General features: G+C 42.5%; 1 protein-coding gene across 1 annotated transcript in view; it reads left to right on the top strand.

The window, feature by feature from the left end:
* The window catches only part of AOAH (acyloxyacyl hydrolase), an 85,647-nt gene that overhangs the window by 35,478 nt on the left and 25,095 nt on the right, over positions 1-25,074 (top strand). The window contains exons 7-15 of the mRNA XM_076330866.1: positions 577-647; positions 2,954-3,014; positions 3,521-3,591; positions 4,851-4,899; positions 5,334-5,382; positions 6,364-6,458; positions 14,660-14,751; positions 17,727-17,809; positions 24,420-24,456. Coding sequence (XP_076186981.1) covers positions 577-647; positions 2,954-3,014; positions 3,521-3,591; positions 4,851-4,899; positions 5,334-5,382; positions 6,364-6,458; positions 14,660-14,751; positions 17,727-17,809; positions 24,420-24,456 — 608 coding nt within the window. The remainder of the gene's footprint in view (positions 1-576; positions 648-2,953; positions 3,015-3,520; positions 3,592-4,850; positions 4,900-5,333; positions 5,383-6,363; positions 6,459-14,659; positions 14,752-17,726; positions 17,810-24,419; positions 24,457-25,074) is intronic.

Here is a 25,074-nt window from a genome sequence, read left to right as displayed (position 1 = left end):
TTGCAGGTCTGGCCAAGCTAAAGTCTAGTTATGAGATTTCCAGGTAAAAATCTCACTAAAAAAACAAGGGCATTCTATGCACATGCTGGATTCTCCTATTTCTCTTCTCTTTGGGATTGTTCCTGACCTTCAGCTTATCCACCCCTCCCCAAGCATGCAGAAACCAGCCTCATGGCCCACAATGTGTTGCTTTCACTAGTTTCACACTAAGTGTCAGATACCATCGTGTTTATTGAACATGAGAACAGTAATTTTTACAAAGACTGAAAAAAATAACTCTGGTACATGACAGGAGACAGTTTCACAGGAGCTTCTTCCTTCCTTTTTAATTTTACAGCTCTTTGAAAGCAAGAGTGTTGGTTTATAAAATGTTCAGTGGAAATCCTTAAGTTGACTGCTGTGTCAGGTCTAAATCCTCTGGCATGTAGCATCCTGAATGGAGTCATTGGAGTTTTCAGATGTTTGTAGGCAGAAAATACATGATTTAGCTCTGGACTTTACTGACACTGAATATCCCAAGCCACGCCGCCTCTGAGAACTAATGCATCCATCTTCTTTTATTTTCTTCCCCTCCAGAAAAGCTTCATGGGGTTCTCAAGTGTATGTGCATTTCCTCTTCTGGCTAACCTGTGTGAGAAGATTAAATAGTATGTATAAAGTTTTCAGTCCTTAACCAGAAACAGAATATGGTACATTTGTTTCTTTCAAAGGAGAAAAGTAATTCTCAGCTTCACAAAACTTCCTGTACTTTACTTTTGTTGGTTTCCTTCATAAAACCACTGTCCAGGTAGCATAGAGGGAGGTTACACAGAGTTCAGGTAAGTAAGAGTCCTTGGAGGCATCCCTGTGCCTTTTCAATACTTAAAATATTTGCATAATTTTAGCAGGTTACAGGTATACAACACACTCAAAGATATGACACCTCCAAGAGGGAGCCATTTTTCTCCTGAGATTTCTTGATCCCAAGAGACTCCTCCATTTCATTTGTTCACCCAGTTGTGGTGCCAGTGGCTCAGTGCAGGAAGGCCACCGGCACCTTTATAACTCCATGAGGAAGATGAATTAAGTGGCAGCTGCAAAGTGTAGGAGAATCTCAAGGTATTTAAGAAAGCCAGGTGGATGGCGGAGAGGAAAACCAACTTACAGCAGTGTTAACTTTGAGTCGGTTTCTGAGAAAGGCTGTGGACATCAGCTGGGCTGTTACTCCTAAGGCGTATTTGTCAATGTACTCCAATGAGTTGGAGGAGGAGTCAAGCAAATCTAAGAATAAATGAGTATTATCAGCAGTATATTTTGACTGATTTGACTGCCAAGACTAACTTGCTCACCTATTTCTTCTCATATAATTGAAACTGCAAATATCAGGAGTTTATTGGGAATGGATTGATTAACACAAAACATCTTGTAAGTGCCTTTGAAATGTAAGTCAGGACAAATAATCTGAGTTTGAGCCCTGTGAGTTCAGACAGTAGAAGCAGGAATCAAATTGTATATCATGTTGGATCAAATGTGTTCAACTCTCCTGACCTCTCTCTCTTGTGCACACTCTCTCTCTCTCTTTTTTTCTTTCTTCTTTCTGTAGCTACAAAAAACATGTTTGGCAGTTGGACTTTTTGAACTGGTCTGGATCTGTGCAGTTCCTTGCAACTGAACCTTACTGCAGAGAAGAAGTGGCCCAAAGCAGCACATGGAAATTATTGATTACAGAGAGAATAAGGGTTACAAGCCCCACCAGGAGTGCATGTCACCTGTCTCCTCTGTATTTTTTTTTAACACCCTGATGCTCATGCAGTCTGAGGAATCCACCCTCATTGCACCTATTTGCTCTCTGAGCCAGGTTCAACATCTCTTATGAGTTCAAGAGGTTGGAAAAACTCAGAAAGAAAACTTTCCAAGGAAAGGCTGATTAGCATGTCATTCAAAGAGTGCTGCCTGCTGGGCCAAATATGAAAGGCTGCTCAATGTAGGTGAGCTAAGCTGTGTCCCGTAGCCAAAGAGGGGTGTCACGCTTAGGCAGCATCATGTGAAAGCTAGCATGTGTCCAAACTAAAAAGGAAGGGGCACAGAGCTGACACCGTCGTTTTAACAGCTGCTTCAGGTACTGATAAAACCTATAGGGTTGCTGGAAACAAAAGTCACAATGGAATAAAAAGATGTAATATGCAAAGGTTAATGTAATTAAGCACTGTGGGGGACCACTGACGGCTCAGGTCTCCATTGCTTAAATCAAGGTAAAATACTTTTCTCGAATATGTTTGAGCATGGCCAGAAGTTCATGGGACTAGATACAGAAATTGCAAGATGAGATTCTGATCCTCACTTAAAGCATAAGGCCACCTGTGAATTCAGTGTCTATGGTCCTTCTTCATATTAAATCCACTTTTACTCTATAAAATAAGCTTTTTTTTTTTTTTTTTTGTGTGTAGCTGCAGCTTGGTATGCAAACTGCAAGTCTTCTAGACTGAACACAACAGGAGAGAGATGGTGTAAAGACTTGAGGGATGAATATGAGAAAGGGTATTTGCCATTTGTTTTCAACAAAAGAAGGCGCTTAGTCTCCATCAGCATAAGGCCCCATTCTGCAGCTCTTTCCCAGGTAGAAGGACTTCTGCCAGGCTGAGAGTAGTATTTATTTCCAAAAATGATAGTTACTTTTACCACAGATTTGATGTCCTAGTTTGTTTTAGAGACTGAAGTTTCGACACTGCAGCCATACACGAGTCCACCAGCCTCACCTCCAGAGCTCAGTCAGCAGATACTGAAAGAAGTCAGAATTTGCTCCTTTGGACAGAATCACTTTGCTGAAGTACAAGCACGGAGCTAAAATTGAGTATGGAGCTGCGAACAACATGCCAGCTATTATCTATTCTGTACGCTTTACCGTGTTTTTTTCTTTCCGAATAGGTTCCCTTCCATATGTTAACACTGTGTTTGTTGTTTTTGTTTTTTACAGTGTCATAAGAAATAAACTGCCTTTTGAAGATTTTGACGGAGATAAATTTAGTACTTTCCCGGTAAGGAAAGCCTTTCCTTTGGTACAGTAATCCCTTGATAATGAGAACGTCTATGGGATTCCTCCTACTTTCTGCAAAGCCTTATTCATTCATGTGAAAATAGGTATAGGAGTGGAGTGAATGGAGGGTTTTTTTGTCATAAATGGTGGTGTTTTTTCCGGATGAAAAAGCAATCATTCATTTATGCCACTTGGGGAGATGCACACATAAATCTGTGCTCCCTGCAGAAGCAAATTGCTCTGCTGCTGAGTGGTCTGTTTACTGAATTAATAAGAGGTGAAGTAAAGTCATATAAAAAAACAAATTAAATTGCCAGCTTGTCTTATTTCTGCACCAAAGTGTGCAAGGTGTCATTTATTAAAGCTTAGTAAAGGGACTCTGGAATACAACGCATTTACTGGGTTTTATTCCTACACCTTGAGTTAGATTCTCATTTTAGATATTTTAAATTAAAAGTGCAAGAGTAACAATGAACACCCTATCTATGTGCTTCTGCTGGCTTTCAGACATTGAGGGGCTATCACTGGCGAGGCAGAGACTGCAACGACAAAAACATCACCGTGTACCCTGGCAGACGGTAAAGCTTTCAATTATTTTAAAGGCTTCCTAATAATTGTGGCTTCTTGAAGAACAAGCTCCATTTTTGATTTTTGCCATACTCTAAGAGAGCACGTCACTGCTCGTTGCTTGATTTCACTGTGATGGAGATAAGAGGGGATACTCGAGACCAGGGATGGGGCACATTAGCGTGAGGGGTGGTTCACAGGTTTCTTCCCTTTCTCTGAAGTGTCTGCAGCAGAAATTGGTCAGACGGACCAAAGGTGGGGAGGCAAACCAAGCCGCTGAGGCTTATAAGCCTTATGCCACTTGAGCTAATGCAGGCTGTGCCTATAGGGAGCAGCAGGGCGGGAGGGCAAAACAGCGGTGCTCGTGGCTGGCTGCTGAGGTCCAGCGTCCAATCCTCATGTTGTGTTGGTGGAAACGTAGAGCTAAATATGTGCCCTTCTAAATGAATATTTTCTAGATGAATACTTCCCAGCTGCCTGAGCATGGACTTCCATGCACACCTGAAATGGAGAGCACAGCCAGTTGTAACAGCACGGCCTTGAACAAGGCCCCCTGCTCTTGCTATTTTACCATGTTCTCAAAATATTCTTTCAAAAACAGAGCTCTCCTCTACCATAGGTTTGTTGAAAAGTTGTTGACCGGGACTGTTTTTAAAGCTGAGGCATTAACCGGCTTGTGACTAGATTAGCTGAGTTTAAGGGCGTGGGCTTGGAAGAATTATGTGCCATCAGCCTGGGCAGCACACCTGCATTAGCAGAAATGGGCTTACAGCGTCCGTGTGTAGTGCCGGACTGAATAGATGGAGTCTATTGTAAATAGACTGAATAGATGGAGTCCCCCTGTAAAAGAGACCTGAGCTAATTACACTGTGTTATGGGCCAGAGCAAATCCTCATTGCACGGCACTGAATTTGGATTGAGGGGCTTGGTGGATTTCAATAAACACTTAAAAGCAAGGAAAAGGGCAGGGAAAAAGGGTCTGTCTTCTGCAAAAATCATTCCCATTCACTTCACCTAAATGAATATGCAGACTAAAAGGGTAAGTTTCATTCAGCACCTTCCAGTATTAACTTTAATTAATATTGCATTTTGCTAGGAAAAATTGCCTCTCCTGGATTCAAAGGAGGAAAGACCACCCTTCTGTGCAGAAAGGAATTGCTGATTATTTTATATTCTTAGTGAAAAATGGCACAAAGGATCTGATTTCCTCAAAATCCCCCCTTGCTTTATTTTCTGTAACACTGTATATCCTTTTGTAACTCTGTTTTAGTCCCGATAATTGGGATGTGAAAAGTGACTCTAACTGCAATGGCATATGGGTAAGTAAATGAAGTTACATTACTTCCTTCCTGATTGCTGCTTCTCTTTTTTCTTCCTTTTGAATTAGTCTTCAAATGTTTCTTTTTTATTTATTCTGGTTTATTAACTGATTTGGATTACTCCTATTTATTTACTGCCTTTGATATTCCAAGTAATAAAACTGTATTTATTAAAAAATAAGGAAACATAGGGGAAGCAGTTATGAACGAAGGTTGTTTATTGATGCTTATGATTATTTAAATTACAGCTATTATAATTAATTTAAATGTACATACACTTATTAAAATAATGTAATGGAAAGCATAATTATTATGATGCAGTGCTTCCTGGAGGCAAACATTCAAGAAGAACTGAATTCTCAGCCTCTGTTTTGCACTGCCATTTTTCAGGCACTAGATAGGTACTATCATCTGCCCCTTCTCTCCTCCAACAGGGCGTGGATCCAAAAGACGGAATCCCCTACGAGGAGAAATTCTGCAAAGGTAAATCTTTACAGTCAATACAAGAAACAATGTGTCTTTTGTATTCATTTCATTTCATGAATATTTTAATATTTTCACAGTCATTGCCAACGCAGGGGAAAGACAACAGGCTTTACAACTTCATGAGAAAGGCAAAATGGCAAAATCCTTTTTTTTTTTTTTTAACTTTATGATGGGCAAAGATGAAATGTGAAAAGCACAGGCTGCTGGTAATTTCCTGTTAAAAGCCAGTTCAGTTATTAAGTTGAAATACACAGATCAGGAACAGCAGCAAATGGAGACCTCACCTCTGCATCTTCTGTGGTACCTGAAGCCTAGCCCAGCATATACACATATGCACAAATAACACCCCTACTAAACAGCCGTGACTACAGTTGCTGCTCACCTTGCCTTATATTTAAATCAGCATCCTGGGGATGAACCATTGCCTGGCAAGACTTTTCAACATTTTTAGATGAAAGGCAGTCTACAAATGCTAAGTAACATTAATTATAAACCACCCAGATTGTTCCAGCAGAAATACTCATATAAGTAGCACATCCACCACCCAGTTCTAAGGAACTTTGAGCAATTTCCTGAGTAATTCGATTTCCCTAAATGTTTATGTACTTTTTAATGCATATTCTATGTGTAGTAAAAATAAATGTTGGCTGCACAGCAGAGCCTCTGCTGAAATAACACATCCATCCTTGAATACAACCAGGATATTTTCTGATTAGCAAGACCTCTCCCTGTTTTTCATGCCTAATACCCAGTTGTTTCTCTAGGGTTGTTGGCACATGCCTGTTAGTCAGTTTTTGCTGCAGATGGAGCGAAAATCCCATTGCAGGGTCTGAGCATTTCAGCCACGTGAAGGGTGGTGTAGCCAGTCACCCCGTGACTCCATCAGCTGCCATTGCTGTTGCTCTGTAAGGGTTGCTCTCCATCCTCTGTTTCGGTTTGCTCTTTCTACTCATGTGACTAATAAAATGCATTAATTAGGTGCAGACTCACAAGGGGTCGTGCTGTTGGGAGACTCGGCCGGCGCTCACTTCCACATCCCTCCTGAGTGGATGACTGTCACGCAGATGTCAGTGGTGAGGAATCATGTTTGGGTTGCCAAAACCTCTCTCCGGTGGGTTGCTGCTTGCCTTTGCCCCTGTGCCGCAGGTTGCCAAAAGGAAACAAGTGCAAAATGCCTCATAGCACTGGAATTTATAGTCATGGTCTCACGTGTGTCAGTGCCCTCCCGTGGCTGCTCTTCTGAAGATAAAAAGGCATAGCCCTGCGCTACCGCCACTCCTCCGACATCTGTGCAATTGGGTCAGGGAAGAGTTTGGCTTCGGTGGCCCAGTGCTGTGCCAGAGACACAAACCAGGACATCTGGCTTTCCACACATGTGCCTGCGGCTCAGGGAGACCCGTGCTGTCTGTGGGATCAGTCCTGCCGTTAGCGGGCTTGTTGGTACGGCTCCTTGCTGTGCTAGTGTTTCAGAAATGACCCTGCTGACAGTCCGGGAGCTTCTGTTTTAGGCATCTGGCTTTGAAATGACGTGTCCTGGATTGTTTTCCCTCATCTGTGGCACATGTGAAATAGGTCTAGTAACTCCAGTCTTCAGGCTCTGAGGCTTGTTGAAGAAATACATCTGCAGGTGTTCGAGGGTCATCCAAGGGTTTATAATGGACTTGTCCTAAAGGGAAGAGTTTCTGTAGTGACCGTAAAATATCACTACCACACTGATGTCTACCTTTGGGCAGTATCCCAGCATTTCCCATTTTCAGACAACAACAAAATGCCCCTGACTGTGAATTATGCTGAGCCTCAGCTGTTGCAGTTCACTGGCGTGGAATGAAATAATTGAGGGGAAAAGATCATTCCAGCAAATTGCAATTGGGGGGGTGGAGATAAATGTGCAGGTATGCTCCTGTCCTTCGCTGTTGTTTCCTATCCCGAGCTGGTGTCACTCCCTAGCCAGGGAGGACTGTGCGTTGTCCTTCTCTGCACAAGTGTCTGTTGCATGGGGGTGAGCAGATAGATTGTCATTGCTCACCTTCCCTGGTGAAAACCTGCTACTCCTCCACTGGCCTCTGTAGAAGGATATGGACATCTTCTGGAGAACAATACTTATTCCAAAATGTCAGTAGTTACAGTGCTGTTGGAGGTTTGAGAGTTTTGTGCATTTTCCTGGTTTTGCTCCCAGAGCTGACCTGATTTAAATGTTGCAGATTAGCAGTTGTTTTTCTTTGTTAAACGTTTATGAGCAACAATTAGACGAATGACACTGATGATAGAGCTGATGATGAGCATAATAAATTAGCACTAATGATAATTGAGATTATCTTGTCTATAAAGATGATAATAATACTGATGGTGATGATGATTCTGGCAGTAACGCTGGTAGCAGAGCCCTGTATGCAAGAATAGTTTTAGACTATGTCAGCATTTTATTATCACTGTAATGAAGGTTTAGAAAGCATTTCTCTTGCTTGAAGCTTGCTGGTCCACTAGCTGGATGGGTTGAGGGCTGGTAATGGCATGCAGAGACAGAAGCTTCAAGGTCGGGAGTTGGGGTGCAGATTATAAAGTGAGTTTTGATGGCACCTTGTAACTGTCTGATGGGTGTAGAGTAACTTGCACAGGAAGGGAACTGGTGCTCTCTGTGTAAGGCCCAATAAATATATGCTTTCAGTGCTCAAGCCCATCTGGCCAGCGTGTGGGGAAGATCAAGGACTGGTTGGAAAGGGAGAAGTGGGCTGCTTTCCTTTGCAGAAAGGGTGACTCCAGGTTAGAGCTAGTGCCCTGAACTGGGGCAAGGAGGGCAGAGAGAGATGTGTTCACTCTCCGGCCTTTCGTAGTCATTCCACTCACAGTATGTAAAATAAAAGAAGTTAAAACATCACTGGAATTGAGAAGCTAAATACAATATATGAGTAAGTAAAAAAGAAGCCTGGACTTCACATGCAGACCCAGAGCTGCTGCAAGCCAGTCCCAGGAGAGACGTCTCTCGTGCACCAGTACAAGGCACCAGGGCTGGCGTCTGTTCCAAGCCCATTAAAAAAGGGATGCATTAAGGTATTGCTTAAAATACCACTTACTGGAGCTAGCAGAAGAAGGTAAAAGAGGATAGTATAGATAGCCTTATGTCCCTTCAGATGCTGGGCACCCCAAGGTGGGCAGCATCAGACAAACCTCTGACAGGGGGATGGCACGGTATGTTGGTAATGTAGAGGAACTTGGAGAAGTCAGTTATAGCTACTCGGGGCAGAGCAGGGCTGGGCAGGAAATACCTTGCAGGAGATGCAGCCCTCCTACAGCTAGCTGAGCTCTGTGGTAGGGCACTGCACAGCCGCCCAGGTGTCTGGGGTACGTGAGATTCGGGATAGGAAAGAACAGGTTCTTTTCTAGGACTATTTGCAAGCTTTTCTACTGACCTGGCAAAAATACAGTAGTTGAATATTAATGCAGAGATAGAGGGAGTTAGTTCAGTCATATAAAAAACCTAGTATCTGTGTTTAAACTAAAGCAATAGTAAAAAGTTATTTAATTTGCAGCTCACCTTAAGTAAGAAAGTTGTCACCTGAGCACAAAAGTGCTAGCAAAAAAATTTCTGAGCTAATTCAGACTTTGTCACTGCCTCTTCCTCTTGCTCGTTCTCTGTGTCTTGCTTTCTGTGTGTAGAATGGCAACAGCAGCAGTTTAGCTGCCTCAGGGTTGTGAAGGTGCAATACTGTTGTCTCTTGATGCATAGTATTAAGTACCAGTGGCAAATATCCTTCATCTGTAGGTTTAATTAACAAATTAACTGGCTTCAATCCTTTTTCAGTGTAAGGTCTTCCTCAAGGAGAATGTCTAAGCACATCCAGGGATGGTTTTGTGACCAGAGAAGGTGCGGAGAGTCTATGTCCTAATCTCACAGAAAACATCCTTAACCTGGGACCACAGCAAGAATTTGAAGTTAGGGCTCTGAGAGGGGAGGATAAGGCATTAGCCTCGTGTACCTGCTGTTCCCCCGTGCTGTCAAACTCAAGACACTTCACTTTGATTCTGCCAAAATTTCTTTGATAAGACACGTACGAAAATTACTTTATCAAATGGTTTTCTCTACAGTCAATACTAGAGTCAGTTCAAAGCTTTAATTTCCACTTCAATGGAACCTCAACCCTCTATGTGGAATTCCAAATAGGACTTCCTCCCCCGCCCCCTGTCCAGGATTTTTATCACGTGTACAGGGAAAAAGTTCTGTGCCTGCTAATTCAGATTGATTAAGTGTATTATTTTATTACTTTAATTTTTTCTATATTTTTACGTATCTATTTTATATACTTTATACATTTCATATTTTCCTTATTTATATTTATCCTTATACATGTTCACATATACAAGTGTAAAGTAAAATTTACACTTGGTAGCAATGCTGTGGGCCCTTCTGTTAATCAGCACTACATCAGTGGCAGCTGTTAATTCCTGTTTTAAAGCTAATTAGGTGGGGAAATAATTTTTCAGGAGAGATGCTGAGAATTTAGTTAAGAGGCTCTGCAGAATGGTTGCTTTTCCTGATTATGCTGCACATAGTCTACCATGCCAAGGAGCAGCAGCGATGAGTGAGGGAAGAAAGAGAATGTGAATGAGAAACTTCCTCACTGAAGCAGGCTCAGGATGTCGTTTGGGTAACCGGATGATTAGCACAGGGGTGACCAGATGGATATTTGGGCTGAACAGCTTTGGAATTCAGATGCCTGCGCCATCATCTCGAAGACCATTGTTGGGAAGCTGTTACATACTGGATTTTGGATTTCCCGGTCTAATCGGGAACTTATTGCCCTCTTAGCATCAGCCTCTCACAGGTTAATAACCCCCCTGTGTGATCCAGTGCAGGGGGACATGCTCCTGCCATACGTCCCATGTCAAGGAATGCATCAAGTTGCATCATTCACTTGTCCCTTGTCAAGTCACCTAGTGCCTTCCTGGTCTTTCCGTTGTCTTAAACCTAAGTGACCAAATGCAGAGACCTGAATCACGTTCCTGCATTCTTCAAGGAGGCTGTTTTGGGGGGGGGGAACTTGCAAGCATCTGAGCACCAGCCTGCCCGCACTGATGTAGCTTCAGGCATTCCCAGCCCATTTTGTCTGTCGCCGAGCTTGAGACATGCACTATATCAGAGCAGGGGACTCATGTTTTCCAGCGCTATTTCCAAAGCCTTTACCTCGGAGGCAGTCACAAACACAGTTATCATCCTTCTTAGAGTATGTTCTTTCCACAAAGCGTACAGAGACACTACTTGGTGTGGAAAACGTCCATCACAAGGTGGACATGTCCTTGAAAGCTATAGCTCAGTCATGTTATTTCTCCAGTTAAAAAGCCCCCAAAACAACAAAAAACCCACCCCACCCTATGTAGCACTAGGCGAAGTCACAGGTACCTTGATTTTGAAGTTTTTGACCAACCTGGAACTACTGAGTCCCAAAGTCTACCCTACAGGGATCTAGCTGAGGTGCAGCAACACAGAGAAAATGATGTTGGGACCATCACTGAGGATACCTGCCAGCATGTTCCTGCAGAGGCAGCCGAGCATGTGGCTCTGTCCTTAACCTGCCATCACTCCAGTAAATCCCCAAACACCCAGAGTACAATTACAGGAAGAGAATTTTACAGCTGTAAGAAGGGGATGAGTCAACTTTATTTTGGCTTTCTGCTTGTCAATAGGTTTTGGGTTTGCCAGGCTTTTCTTCTTTTAAAAGGTTCAGCAAGAATTGAGCTGAATATTCATTCCTTTGACCTGAAAATTTGGACACTAAAAATGAAGTGTAATGCGGTAGACATGCACTTTATGGGGTTTAGCAAAGCAGAATAAGTACTGGGGTTTTTTTTGAGGTGGATAGTTTTTGCAGAAAGCTAATGTTGAAAACACTGGTGTGTCTAGTGATGGATATTGTGCTCCTGCTGCTCTGTCCATCTGCTTACAATTGACTTCCAAATAGCTACTAAATGCAGCATTTTTCTGTTTTATGTCTGGGATAGAAGCTTACTTTTAAATCTCATTTTAGAGACAATTTTATCTGGAGATAAAAGCACTGTATATATAAATGTGCTGGAAATGATACCCTTTCTAAGAAGATGCATTTTAAAACACTTGGATCTCTGTTTCATGCTGAATAAAGAGAAAATAAATCCCATGTCTATCTGTAATCCAGTAAATATCTATTTGCCCACAAACTCAAGGGGTTCTCAGGTTTCATTAAAGTAACTGTTTCATACTATGTATTACCTATTAAAAGAATTCAGAATCTCTTTAAATGCGGGTTCAGGATGTCCCAAACACTTATCCCACTGACTTCTTTTTTTGCACCACTACAGAAAACAGGAGTTTGATCTGTGAAAATCTTATTAAAAACATTCTCTAGCTTCCCTCTAAATCCAGTGAATTGCAGGCAAGCTTCTCCCAGCTAGTATTGTGATGACTTAGATGCTGCATTTGAGGGGGAATAAGGTAATCATTTTGCTAATTTCAAATCTATGTGCTTTACAGAGTAGAAATGCCATACATGCTTTTTAAAGAGATAGGCTGTGCTTTCCTCAAGAGCTCTAAGGCTTGCTTATTTGTATACTTAGAATAAGAAGGTTGTCTGTGTTACTTAATGCTATCACGAGGATTTGAACAGTGTTAAAGTCAGTATTCCCCTTCAAATTAAGGGATACTTCAGTGCTTTCAGGATTTCTGGGACCAGCATTTCTAAAGACTCATATGAGTGTTAGGTTTCCAATGCCCTTTTGTGTTCTGATTCTGAAAATCTCTTGCCATAGCAACCCTGAACCTCCTTCCGCTTAAGCGCAGCTTGGCATGTGTGCATTAGCATCAGCCATGGCTTTGGCCGCCCCGTGTTTCAAGGTAGGACACATCTAGGAGGTGAGAACATTCCTTCGAAATGAGACCCATCTAGAGCATTTGAGGCTAAAATACGGCATTTGAAGCTAGGCTGGAATAACTTTCTAATCATTCTCTGCTAAAATCTGGCACGTAGTCTGAAGCATGGTTTCTCAGCCAGAATATTCTAGAGAATGGTATTTAAACAAGGCTGTGCTCAGAAGAGTTTTAAACTAAAAGTCAACATAGATCCACCTCTAGAGTGGGACACATTTGCATCTGAGACTAAGCGAAACGCAGTCTGTTAGACCATGCTTTCCAAACTACATTGCTGCAGAGTTCAAGGTCTAGCATTCTTCTGAAATTTCTGTTAACTACTCATCTTCACCCTTTGGTCCTGAAATATCTTCAAAAGTCCAGCTTTAAGTGCTTTGCTGGAACGGTGTCAATGCTAAACGTATATACAGTTTTCAAATGCAACTATAATTCTGGGCTCAAATGTTCCTTTCCAAACCAATTTGCAACTCAATTAGGTTCTAGCTAATTCGTATTCAAACTAAGTTTGCAGGGAAAAAAAAAACCAGTTAAAAATTATTGGGACTTGTCCAATGAAAATATTGTTTTGGATTGCCAATGGGAAATAATGAGAGAATTGGTCATAGAAGGATTTGTTTTAAAAATATTCAATCATTTTTGGGCTCTTTTTGTACTCATATGCTGTGACTTATAAAAGATCATATCTATAGTTTGTTCCATGCTAAGTGACTATTTCAATATTTCTGTCACCTTTAATGCAAAGCTACAAGGAGGCAAATATTGCAAATGGCCAAGCCATACTGTGCCCCTCCACTTCTGCTCATAGCTGTGCTCTTGGATTAAGTGCTTGTTTGCACACAAAACTATCAGATTTGAAGCAGGCTGATTTGGAAGTTCTCTCCAGTCTTAAAAACATATTAATTTTTATGTATATGTATATGTATATACAGATACACACCAGGACACATATATGTATGTGAGAGAGAGAGAGAACCAACTGAAAGATAATTAAGCCAGACCCATTTTCACTTTGGTAACTAATGCAGATTTACTGTAAGTAGGTCAAATATGCTGTTACATGCTTTAAACTGGCATCTGCTGTGCATTAGGCTGCTTGGAGCTTGGCTTCAGGATTTCTTCCCCCCCACAACCCCCCTTTTCTCACTTCTCCTCCTCTTTCCCTGCGTCTCCCCCCATTCTCTTACAGTCAAAACCCGTAGGCATATACTCAAGCATAGCTCCCATTCACCTAAATGATAATTTTCTGGGAATGAGGACTTGGTGGGGACCCCAAGATTTCATTCTTCTGTGGTTCCTCAGTTACCTCTGACCCTCCTGGAGAAAGAGTTACCCACCTGCTTGCTGTTTATAGCAGTGAGGGTTTAAGGAAACCCCGCAATTGCTTGAAAAGAAAATGAAGCTAATAAATTACACGGATTAGACCAGCCTGTAAGTGCTCTGATTTTATGTTTTGACCTTCTTTTGTTTATTACCTTTTTCATCAACAGTTTTTCAGTATGAGCAAGCTGGATTTATGCATTTGCCTTTGTGAGCGTACCCCGGACTAGGAGAAACTGAGAATTTACTCCATGTTCTCGTCCTTCTGAGGTGGCACAATTTCTCAAGGCCATTTTTCTCGCCTTTCATGATTTTTGACACATTCACAAATCAAAGTGGAAATGAACAGGGCACTGTGTTTTGAATGTGCAACACGGCTTGCATCTGCATAGAGGCTTTCGCAGAGGCAGTTGCCTAAAAAAGCGTTAGGGACTAATACCAGCAAAAGCAGAGAAGGGTAAAGGTTGCATCTATTTGTGTGGGAAGGTTATGGCAGAGCATGCATTTTTCTCCCTGGTCCCCGCCGTGCTTAGGGGCCTTTCTGACTCTGTTGCTTCAGTGACGACCCCGAAATTTGCAGTGAGGACCAGGCAGAGGTTTTTTCAGGAGTCAGATGCTCGCAGTTCATCCTGCTGGAGAGGGCAAGGGAGCATCGAGTCAATTTGACATTATCCCTCTGCTGCATATGCTGGGGACATCACGCTGTCATCTCTCCCTGTGCCCTTTGGACAGGATGGATGCTGCAGCAAACAGCTGCCACATTGGTGGTCTACATCTGCAGTACACACTCCACCTCAGGAGGAGTTTTGGGCTCTTCCAGACTTAAAGGGTAGCAGGAGATGCAGTTCAGATATCTCTTCTGCTTTTCCTTCCTCCGCCTCTTGATATGCCCGTCTTACGAGAGTCAGCTTTTTAAGTATATGTGTAAATAGTTACTGCTACGGCTACAGTTACTATTGCTGCTGCCCGGCTAATGCTCCAGCTAAGAAGTGCTCGAGTTTGCTGAAAGGATTTTTTGTCTGTGAGGGTGAAACCGTGTTGATTTAAAAATTTCTCTTTCAGAAATCATTCGCTAATCTCCCAATGGCTTTCACTGATGAGCTTGACTGGCCCCAGTTCTCAGAGATCACTGGATTTCTCAACTCCACCATCGGGTAAGCCAACAGGCAGGGTGGCCAAGTCATAGCAAGTCTCAAGGTCCCTCAAAGCTCAGCAAGAAAAAAAAACCAGTGCTTGAAAGGAAAGATAAAAATGCTAGTCAGCTCTGCTTCTGCTCTTTCTAAAATCAAGATTGACACTGGATCTAGGGATATTTAAAAATCTTTTAAATGTATGGACAATGCACAATACTCTGGCCCAGTCTTCCTGAAATTCAGGGTAGGTTTTAGAGTTGGTAAAATTGTAATTTAGAAGGAGAAAAAAATGAAGAATTAAAAACCAAACTCGCTTTTTTCAAAATTCTGGGGCAGGGAGAAGGGGAGCATTGCTGAAACTGACAAAAATCAGCATTTTCCTTTTCTTAGTTTTTTTTTCTCTTTCCCTCTTCCTCCTGTTTCCTTTTTGCTGCTGAAACAGTGGAATAAATGGTAACCCCGGGGTTATTTCATGGTGTTCCCTTTTTGGGGGCAAACTTTCTTCCCCCTTTTTTTTCACATTTAGAGGGAAGTAGCAAAAGAATAATTTGGAAGTGCCTGTGACCTAATTTGCTGTGTTACATTGGCTCATGTGGATGGGGAAGGATGCAGGGATAGATCAGAAAACAGAAGTCTCTGCCAGAAGGGAAGGAAAATGAAGTCCAAACACAAAGAAAACACCTTGAAATACCTGCAGTTTTAACTGTGAAGTAAAAAAAAATTTCATAATTTTGTTAATCATCTTTCTGGCCAGCATTAAGAGGCCCTTGACTCCTGCCAGAACTGAAAGATACAGTCACCAACAGTGCCTGGTCTGGCCTGAGTGTCAGATAGTTTTTATTTTATATGTCTAAGATAGGTCATGAATACAGTGAAATGCTAAACCAAGCATGAGTCAAGCCTAAAGAGGCTCTCTAACAACAGAATTAAAAAGTTGGCAGAATATATTATTTTCCAGAAAAAATATCTGTTGCACCATACACTTGTACTTTTTGCTCCCTTTTTCCTCCCTGTGCAAAACCCAGGCTCCCAGCCTCAGCTACATTCACACAGCACGTGCTTTAAGGAGGCATACTACTTGACAAGCCAACAGAGAAGATCTATGCAGCCTCCTCTTTCAGAGTTAGCAGCAAAACTAACCTTTAAAAATCTATTACAATGTCCAGCTACTCAATACAGAGTATTTAACTGGGCTCCAAAGAATCTGAAGTTCACAAGTGATCAAAGCTTAGTATTGACCCTGAAGTTGTCAGTGATAGGTCTTGGTTCAGTGTTTTTTAACCTCTTCCACATCTAGAAGAAAAAAAAGGACTGTTTGGGACTTGAAGGCATTTTTAAGAGAAGTAGCTCAAAATCTCACACCACAATGACTGAGTGTTGTGGAGACTGGTAGGCAACGGGCAGCGGGAGGCTCCCGTTTACGCTGAGCCTGCAGAAATAGAGACACAAACTAATGTGATCCGTGCCCATCTTTCCCACCCCCTGATGGGTGAACAGGGACACCACTGGTTAACTAATATCCTCTGACTGAGAAGGTCTGTTTGCTTCTCCTCCTCCGCCTGCCTGCTATGCTGAAAACCAAAGAGCTCGGGCGTTTCTTGTGTAGGCCATTGCATGGTGACTGGTTGATGTTATGTGTTTCTGTGTAGGTAGTTACTTTTACCCAGAATGCTGGGTTGCATCAACAAGGGCATCACCAGCAGAGATAAAGAAGTCATTATCCCACTCTACTCAGCGCTTGTCAGGCCACACCTGGAATACTGTGTTCAGTTTTGATCCCCGCTATGCAAAAACGATGTGGACAGGCTGGAGAGGGTCCAGAAAACAGCCACAATGATCAAAGGACTGGGAAGCCTGCCACATGAGGAAAGGCTGAGAGAACTGGGTTTGTTCAGCCTTGAGAAAAGAAGGCTTAGGGGAGACCTTATCACCGTGTTCCCCTATTTAAAGGGTGGCTACGAAGAAGATAGAAACTCCCTTTTTACAAGGAGTCACATGGAAGAGACGAGGGGTAATGGGTACAAGTTACTCCTGGGGAGATTCCGACTGGACAAAAGAGGAAAATTTTTCACAGTGAGAACAATCAGCCATTGGAATAATTTCCCCAGGGAAGTGGTGGATTCCCCAACATTGGACACTTTTAAGATTCCAGCTGGGCAGGGTGCTGGGCCAGCTTGTCTAGACTGTGCTTTTGCCAAGAAAGGTTGGACCAGACGATCCTTGAGGTCCCTTCCAACCTGGTATTCTATGATTCCATGATTCTATGATTTTTATTGCTGGTTTCAAAACTTATTGCTGTCTTCTGTTTCTCTGCATTCATCTAAGTTTGCTGTTCTTAAGCCATGATTAAGTTATCTGATTCCTTCGGTGTCTAAGTTCAAACACAAAATCAGCAGCCCCAATAGAGATGACCTTGTACTCGTGGCTGGGAGCACAGTCTTCTCATCAGCTTCCCTTTGGGCTGTTACCCTTTTCATTTGCATTTTCATTTTTCTCAACAGTGCAAAGTAAAGGAGAGAACTAATCACAATCAGGTGTAACCTGTTTTCACATCAATCCGTCCAAGATTTATGGCGTTGGGAAATGAATGCCCTGCCAATATTTCTTCTCTTTTATTTACAGTTCCATAACAACCAATTGAAAAGTCAATTAGTGAGCAATCAACATGATTGTTTTGATAAATGATGTATAACAAAAAGGTTTCTAAACACCTTATCTGAGACCAGGATAAAAGCATCCTGGATGGAACAATTTCAAAGAAACTCTCCATCAATTTATAATTTCTGAGAGGATATCTTGGCTTCCATTTTAGGCCACGCTGTTCAAGATAAAAAAGATTTATGACCACAAAAAAGAGAGGTGGTGAAATAGAAGTATACACATAACTGGGGCACAGAGTTGTTCAGAGACGAGAACATACTTCATTTTTAATATCAGCTGTGTTTTCATCAGTATCTTACGAGTTTAGCAGCTTGCATTTTCTCAATTTATTTCAGAGGCTGGACTGACTCTCTGTATCTACGCTTACGCAGGAGAAATCGCTGTAATCACAGAGACTTACAGAACATTTCCCAAAATGGTATGCTAAGTTTTTTCACTGTTTTTTTTTTAACCTTACTAGTCTGATACTTGGTGCTGCATTAATGAACATCTTTCAGAAAGAAAAAGAAACCCCTTTCTAATTGCATGCATTTCTTATGGAAAAATAGAGATCAGCACTTATTTAACTCAGCATATTTCCTCAGGCTCTGAGTAGGGAGGTGTGTGGCTTGATCACTTTTATCCATGCATTGACTAAGAATTTCCACTGGGCTAAAAACCAGTGTACCCACTGTAACTCTATGGAGGGTTTTGTTGGCCATGGCCAAAAGGGGGGATTTAGAGGGATATCGCTAGTAGTGATGGAGCTAAAAGGTCTGCCCTCCATCTCCTCCGAAGGCAAGCATGCCCCTGCTCTGCACTCCTGCGGGGGATGCTGGGAGGGCCCTACTCTGCACCCCACAGTAGCACAGGGGACTCACAGGGCTGCCACACCGGCAGGCAGAGGGGGCACAAAACAGTTGCCAGTCTCATAGCAAGGGTGTCCGTGATGTCCTGTGACATCCTTTGGAGCTGGAGACCAGCAAACATAAGTTCTCTTGCAAAACTGGGGAGGTCAATGGTGCAGATATCTTAATATGCTCTTAGAACAGATTTTAAAGGAGTAATCAAGGACACACAGGTAAATGAAAATTAGGACAAAACAACACTGTCAAGTTTTAATTAATTAATTAATTTAGTGAGGCTGGCTTAACATCTTCTTTCTATGAAATAACATCCTGTGTTGGCAAGTGTATATGCAGCAGACCTAATCTACCTAGATTTAAGGAAAATGTCTTGCATGGTACCTCACGGGAAATGTTTATGTACAGTAAAGAAAAGGAAGATTAATACAAGAAATAAGAGATGCATAGAGAACCAGCTAAGCAGGGAAGGTTTGAGCTAAGTGAGTTTGAGAGAGGAGCCGTGTCCCTCATGCACCTCTCCTGAGGCTAACGCTGCTTAACATTTGGAGTGGTAACCTTAGAGCAAAGACCAAGGTGCACACTTGATGGCATCTACAAATGATGCAAAACTGCAAAGCATTAATCATCCTGAAGTGGGCCACATCCTTACACAGGAATAATTTAGATGAGCTTAGGAACAGCAGTGACAGCAATTGCAGCAAATACAATTGTAAAAGACATGCATGTCAGAGATAATGACGAGACTCTTGTCTGTAAACTAGTGGCTCATCGGCCAGAGGTGGTGGAGGGAGAGAGGCCTTGGGGTGCAAAGGGACATTTGAAGGAACAGCTGGAGTGCAGGATAGAGCTGGAAAGAGACTAAGGAGGTTGCAAGGTGCATCACGCACAGCATTTTCTCTAGAGACAGGGAAACAGTCCTTCCTCACATAAGCCACTGATATGACCTCAGAATTGGGTCCCCTTTGCCTAGGGATGACCGACTTTGGTGGGAATAGATACAGAGAAGGGCTTTGGGGAAGATTAGGGCAATGGAGACTTCTGAAGGGATGTTAAGACACCTTGGCAATTGAGCAAAGCAAAAATTAAAAGGGATTACAGTTTTGAATCCTTCTGAGGCATAAACACCACAGAGTGGGAAGAATGGTTTAAACTGAAGGATAGTTCTGGTACAAGAACATGGGTTTTCATTAATCCTACCTCTGTTTGGAGGGGAAATTTTAAAAAAGGTTACTATGAAGGACTGAAAACCTAGAATAGCCCTCAAAATGGAGGTGTGGGGGCAAAAAAGAAACCCTGAGTTGTTTCAAGACAGAGTTTGATTAAATTTGTCAAAGGGGTTGCATGAAGGGATGACAGTAATCTCCCTTAGAAATTAAGGTTTATGACGTTAGCTTTTGTGTGTTGGATTAGGTGATGTCCCCAACAGCAGGTTTAAAAGATACTTGATTGTTCTGTGATTATCACATTGTGTTTCTATTGTATTTAATTAATTTTCATGCTTCAGAAAACTGGCTGCAGAAGCTTGGGAAAATTTATTCTTCTCAGGTAGATAATTTGGCTTTATGGGATGCTCTTCCTCTCCAACAGATGAGTCATGCTGGCTGCAAGTGAGGAGCACTGCTGCTCCTAGTGCTACTTAGAAACTTGTTAAATGTTTGGGATTTCCTGTGAGATTTAGGATCAGAAAGGGTCTGCCCCAGCCCTCCACCTCTGACAGAGCTCTTACCAGGCAGAAGAGGTTGTATAGACAGGTAGCATGACGCAAGGATCACTTCCAGGCTCAGGTGGGCATTTTTGCCTAAAATATTGCCTTCTGGTGCCAGCACCGATGCCACTGGCAATGCCTCTCATACGCCTTCCTCCTTCCTGTGCAACACGTGGTGCTCCTGAGGCTTCGGGTCTTCTGCACAAGTGTTTTACAATGTGTTTGGTGTCGTGGGTCGGGTGCTTCTGACTTTCTCGTCTGTAAGTTGCAGGGCACTAGGGTTGGTGGCTCCCATTATTGCAGTCCCCCAGATGTGCTTTTTGGTGAGAGAATAAAAAAATAGGCCAAACTAGATGGTCAATGGATGGCTAGGTGTCAATGGTTCTTCTCATTTATATCCAGTTCATTTCAGTACCTGATACCCTATTACCTTGTTCTGCTCTCTTTATGTTAATGGGGTTGTACTTCCTGCTCTTACCTTTTCCCAATTCCCTCATAGACTTTAAAAAAAGAAGATCTCTCACTGTGTACATCATTCCTTTTTCTCTCCACGTACCTCCTTTCCACTTAGACTACAGGCACCTGCAGGATATAAAAGGAGGTGAGCCTGTGTCAGGGCGAAAGACTCTGAAGAAAATTGAGAAGAGAATTTAAAAAAGGGAAAAATTACAAGTGATAGAAAAATCCCAGGATATCTTCCCTCAGTATCTTCCTTTAATCATCGCACTGACACCATATTGTAAAGGTTTGCTTTTATTGCCTCATTTGGCGTAATAGTTTCCCCAAATGGGAGGATTTAAATCGCCACTCTGTGTCAGTAAAGCAAAAAGCTGGCCACCAAACTGACCTAGCCCCACCTGGGACAACTTAACCTTCCTCTGAAGATGACGCTTCACAGCCCTACGTATATGCAATGAGAGGACGAGACACTAGAGATGCGGTTTTTATGGGGGAAGCGTGCAGCCAAGAGCCGGAGCCCAGGGTTGGCAAGCCGAGGCGGGGACCGAGAGCAATGATTGCCTCCAGCCCCGCTACAGAAGCACCAGCGCTGTGTCAGAGCTCAGCACAGAGGGACTTTCCCCCGTTGCCCTTCTCAGGACATGCGTCTTCACCCCGGAGGAAGGCTTCCCCAACCTCCATGCTAGCAGGATTTCTGCCTTTCCTTTCTTAAAAAATCCCATTATCCCCTGGAGATGGTGGACCCTTGCCTCCTCTGCAGCTGGCTGCGGGGTAGGGTGCTCAGCCAGGGTCAGTGAGGGTGCCCCTTAGCTCTCTGTGTATGTAACCCATGGCCCATGAATATATTCACATCAGAATTGCTGATGTTCATTTTGAGTGAGCAGCTTTGCTCACCCGGCACCCCACAAGACGCTGGGTATATGAGATACAGGTTAACAATTCGTAACAAATCTGTTCTATGTCACTGTTACTGCTTTCAGCTTGTGGTTGCACAACAAGCAGCTCACAGTCCTAATCAATGTTTTCCATGAAAGTGGCTTGCTGAACAGTTTTCTACAGATAATTTTTATTGGTTCATTGTTTTCAGTATGGTTTTGGTGTCTTGCCTTCCAGCAGCTTCACACAGGTTTGTAGGCCATGTGCTATTTCTGGTTTTTGACTGGGTGAGTGTGATCCTCAGGTGTGAGGGCCGGGCATGAATGCTTAGGTGTGGAGTTAGAAAGTTCTTCTAAATGTTCTCCAGAACTTGTTGAAGATCCCTTGTTTTGATATAAGCGTCCTGATAGTAAAATCAGTTGCTAAAATATTCCACAAAATCATTAGATAAACATGGAGAAAGTGAATACCCTCAGAATTTCTAAATAATTACAGAACAGTCTTGCGATTGTCATCCATGTTTTGCATGTATATTATTGTATGCTATTTCAAAACATGGGTATTGTATATTCCTTTGCCATTTGTAGTCTGATCTGTCTCTTTGGGATTCTTGCCTTTGACCAGAAAAACTAGGCCTTGTTAACACATGCTGTGGCTCACTGAGCTATCAAGCACCAGATATCTCACACTGGCTTCAAAAACACTTAAGAAATACTATTTTTTTTTTTTCCTTCACCTGTCTTGGAAATTCTAGTCCACTTGGAGTTCATTTGGGGAAAACCAGAGAATTTTTCTTTGCACTGTTACATTTCCAATTGCTTTTACAGCATAAGGGAGCAAAAGATTAGAAGTCAATAAGCCATTCTTGTCCACGCAGCACTTTTGGTGCTATCTGGACCCAGGCTCTTTGAGTGCACATTAGTGCTGCTCCTTGTCAGCCACACAAGGTCTAAAAGCAAGAAAATCGAGAAGTGCAGCTCCAGTATTCCAAGGTTTATGAAATCTGGGGTTGCTCACAAGCAGAAGCAAACCCAACCCTGACTCCTCAACCAAAACTAAAAAACCCCACTGGTCTGAAAATCTTTGGAAAGCAACAGAGAGGGGGACAGGAGAGATCCAGGAATAGCTGCCAGGACAGTCAGACAGTGTAAGGGTAACTGTTCTGCCTCATCTTTTTTTCTCTCTTGAATGTTTTCATCACAGATTGCATCCTGTATCACAAAAACTTCCCTGAAGACTCAATTTACCCATGAAAACAGTTCTCTAAAAAACCCTTTCATTTTCTTGATGTTTTTACTTGATTTGTAACTGTGCTAATGCTTTCCATGGAGCTACTTATAACTACCTACGCTCGTGGAAGTAATACATACCCAAGAACAGCTTCTTACTTTTTTGTAAATACATTTTTAATTTCTAGAGATCCCAATCGTTTATTTGTGCTGGAACTGCAGCCCCAGTCCAGGGAGCCATGCAGCAGAATGGCTTAAGAGAGGGGTGTTGAACTCTAGCTGAAAGAAAGGCTATTAAAAAGAAAAAAATCAACTGGCAGTAGTTATGTTCCAAGCCATGTTTTCTAAGGATTCTGCTGAAAAGAGCTTCTCGACGGAAGGGCTGGATTTTGAATGGACCAGCAACCATCAGGAGAGAAGCAGCAGACAGATATATTCATTTTTAGCTTGGAAGAACTGGATTATTTAAAACATAAAGGATTCCTTGATATATTTGGTTGGCATCACTGCGAGTGATAATAACAAAGGCACCACTATCAAAATGCAAAGTGTATTATTGCTACCTCAGGGGTTTCTCTCTTAGATCTTTCCCCTATACCGATCCAGCAGGGATTTAATGATGTTCTGTCCACAAGTTTCCCCCCAAGAGCTGCGGGGAGGACAGGATTTGCTCCTCAAAGCAAGCTTCAGAGGCACAATGCAGAAAAGAGGAGAAGAGAGAGACACCAGGGAAGAGCTGAGCGAAGAATAGAGGGAGTGTAATACAAGAGGAGAAGGAGCGAGAAAAAGAGGAGTGAGTGAAAATACTGCAAAATAAAAGCAAGTACAACCTGTAGGGCCTGCTTCTCTGAAGTTTATGTTTCTGTACGTTGCTGTGAGGTAAGCTTCTTGCAATCACAGTCCTAGTCTAATCTTGAACAAAGCATAAAGCCTTTTTTGGCTCCTCGTTTGCTATGACTCTTGCACTGCAGGTGATGGAGTTTGATTTGTGCGCTGTGGATAGTTGGAATGTATATGCACAGCCTTTAAAGACCTGCTAGTAAGTTTTATGCATAAAAGCTTTCCTAACTGGGAATGCTTTTCTCGTTCAAGACATAAATGAAAGATTATAGATGCTCACAGATGCTTAGGTGTAGTTAGCTCTTTTCCTGGAGGAGGAAAGATTTGCATCCAACCATTTGGGTGAATTGCCATTGAAATGCAGAGCTTCTCGGGAGGGGTGCAGCTGGCCTAATACTATTTTTCGTAAGTCTGCCACTTATGGGGAGAGCAATGCAGACACCCAAACATTGGTGTCTAGTGCTATTTAAGATGCTTTACAGTATCTTTCCCACTTCCAGCTGCCTCTCCAGAAGTGCACAATCTCTCAGGCATCCTGTGTTGTATCTGCCAGCCCTGCTGCAGGTGTCTTGGATACTCTGGGATGTCAAAAATGGCACTTGGTGCCTATGTTTAGGACCTGAATCAGTCCCAACGTGGTATAGCTGTGAGACGCTCACTCTTCCAGAAGAGTGAGAACAGTTCCCTTTGCAATTTGTAGGGAAAGTTAAAAGTAGATCGACTGTTGACAAGTCAGGTTGGCTGGTTTACAAGAGACTACTATGTTCAACAGATGGGAAGAAGCTGCCAGATCTGGATTAAAAGCCAGATCCAAACAACCCAGCACTTAAAAGTATTTGATTTTCTACAGTCTGAAGTGTGGGACTCAGGTAAGAGGCAGCAGGTCCCTGGATATAGTTTTACTTCCTAATGCCAGCACCCAAAAATGTTACAGAGATGACTTGTTATTCCATTTTTATTTTTAATGCTTCTACATTCATGGAAATATGCAATGAAGTTGGGTTTTGCACTTCATTTTTTTTGTCACTATAACGATGTTGTATTATTTCTTTTATTCCCACTACGTGTGATCAGGTGGTTCTTCAGGAAACCTCCTCTATTTAATAAAAAGGTGAGTGTTTAATGGGGTTCAAATGCTGACTGGGGGTACAGAAGTGTTGCTGGAGTCCTACTTCTTTGAAAGATACAAGCAAAGCACTGTAAGGAATGTATTATCCACAAGTGTCCTAAAAGGTACAGCTTCCCTTGGCCACTGTGCTCTGAAGTGCTGGCTGTTTCTTCTCTGGTATAAACATTCGTCAACAGCAGAAAAACTGTTTTAAAGTGCGGATGTCACCATCTCCAGGGCCTTGATCTTGGCCCAGTTAAGCCAACAGAGCATTTCCAGTGATTTTAGGGAAGAGACTAAGCCTTTCCCTAAATCTGTGCTTTGTGTCCCCCTAACTGCATTACTCCTGATTTGTAGTGATGTAGATAGCGACAGGCAGGTCCACTGTGTTATCTCCATATGGATATGATTGAGTAGCTACTGGATAGTGAAAAGCAGCAAGTCTCCTTTTCAGATGAATTTGGGTGGGCTGTGGGGCAGTTGGGTTTGATTTAGTTTGCTTGATGCTGATATAGTTCACATCCTAAAGGATTTATTGTTCTCTCCTCCAGAAAAAGTAGTAATGAATCCTTGCCCTCTAGCACTGAACTTCAGACCACATCCTGATTTGATCTTGAGCCC

Source organism: Aptenodytes patagonicus, chromosome 2 (assembly GCF_965638725.1).
Source record: "Aptenodytes patagonicus chromosome 2, bAptPat1.pri.cur, whole genome shotgun sequence".
Lineage (NCBI taxonomy): Eukaryota > Metazoa > Chordata > Aves > Sphenisciformes > Spheniscidae > Aptenodytes > Aptenodytes patagonicus.
Note: the sequence above shows the minus strand (reverse complement) of the source record. Positions and strands in the feature narration are given on the sequence as shown.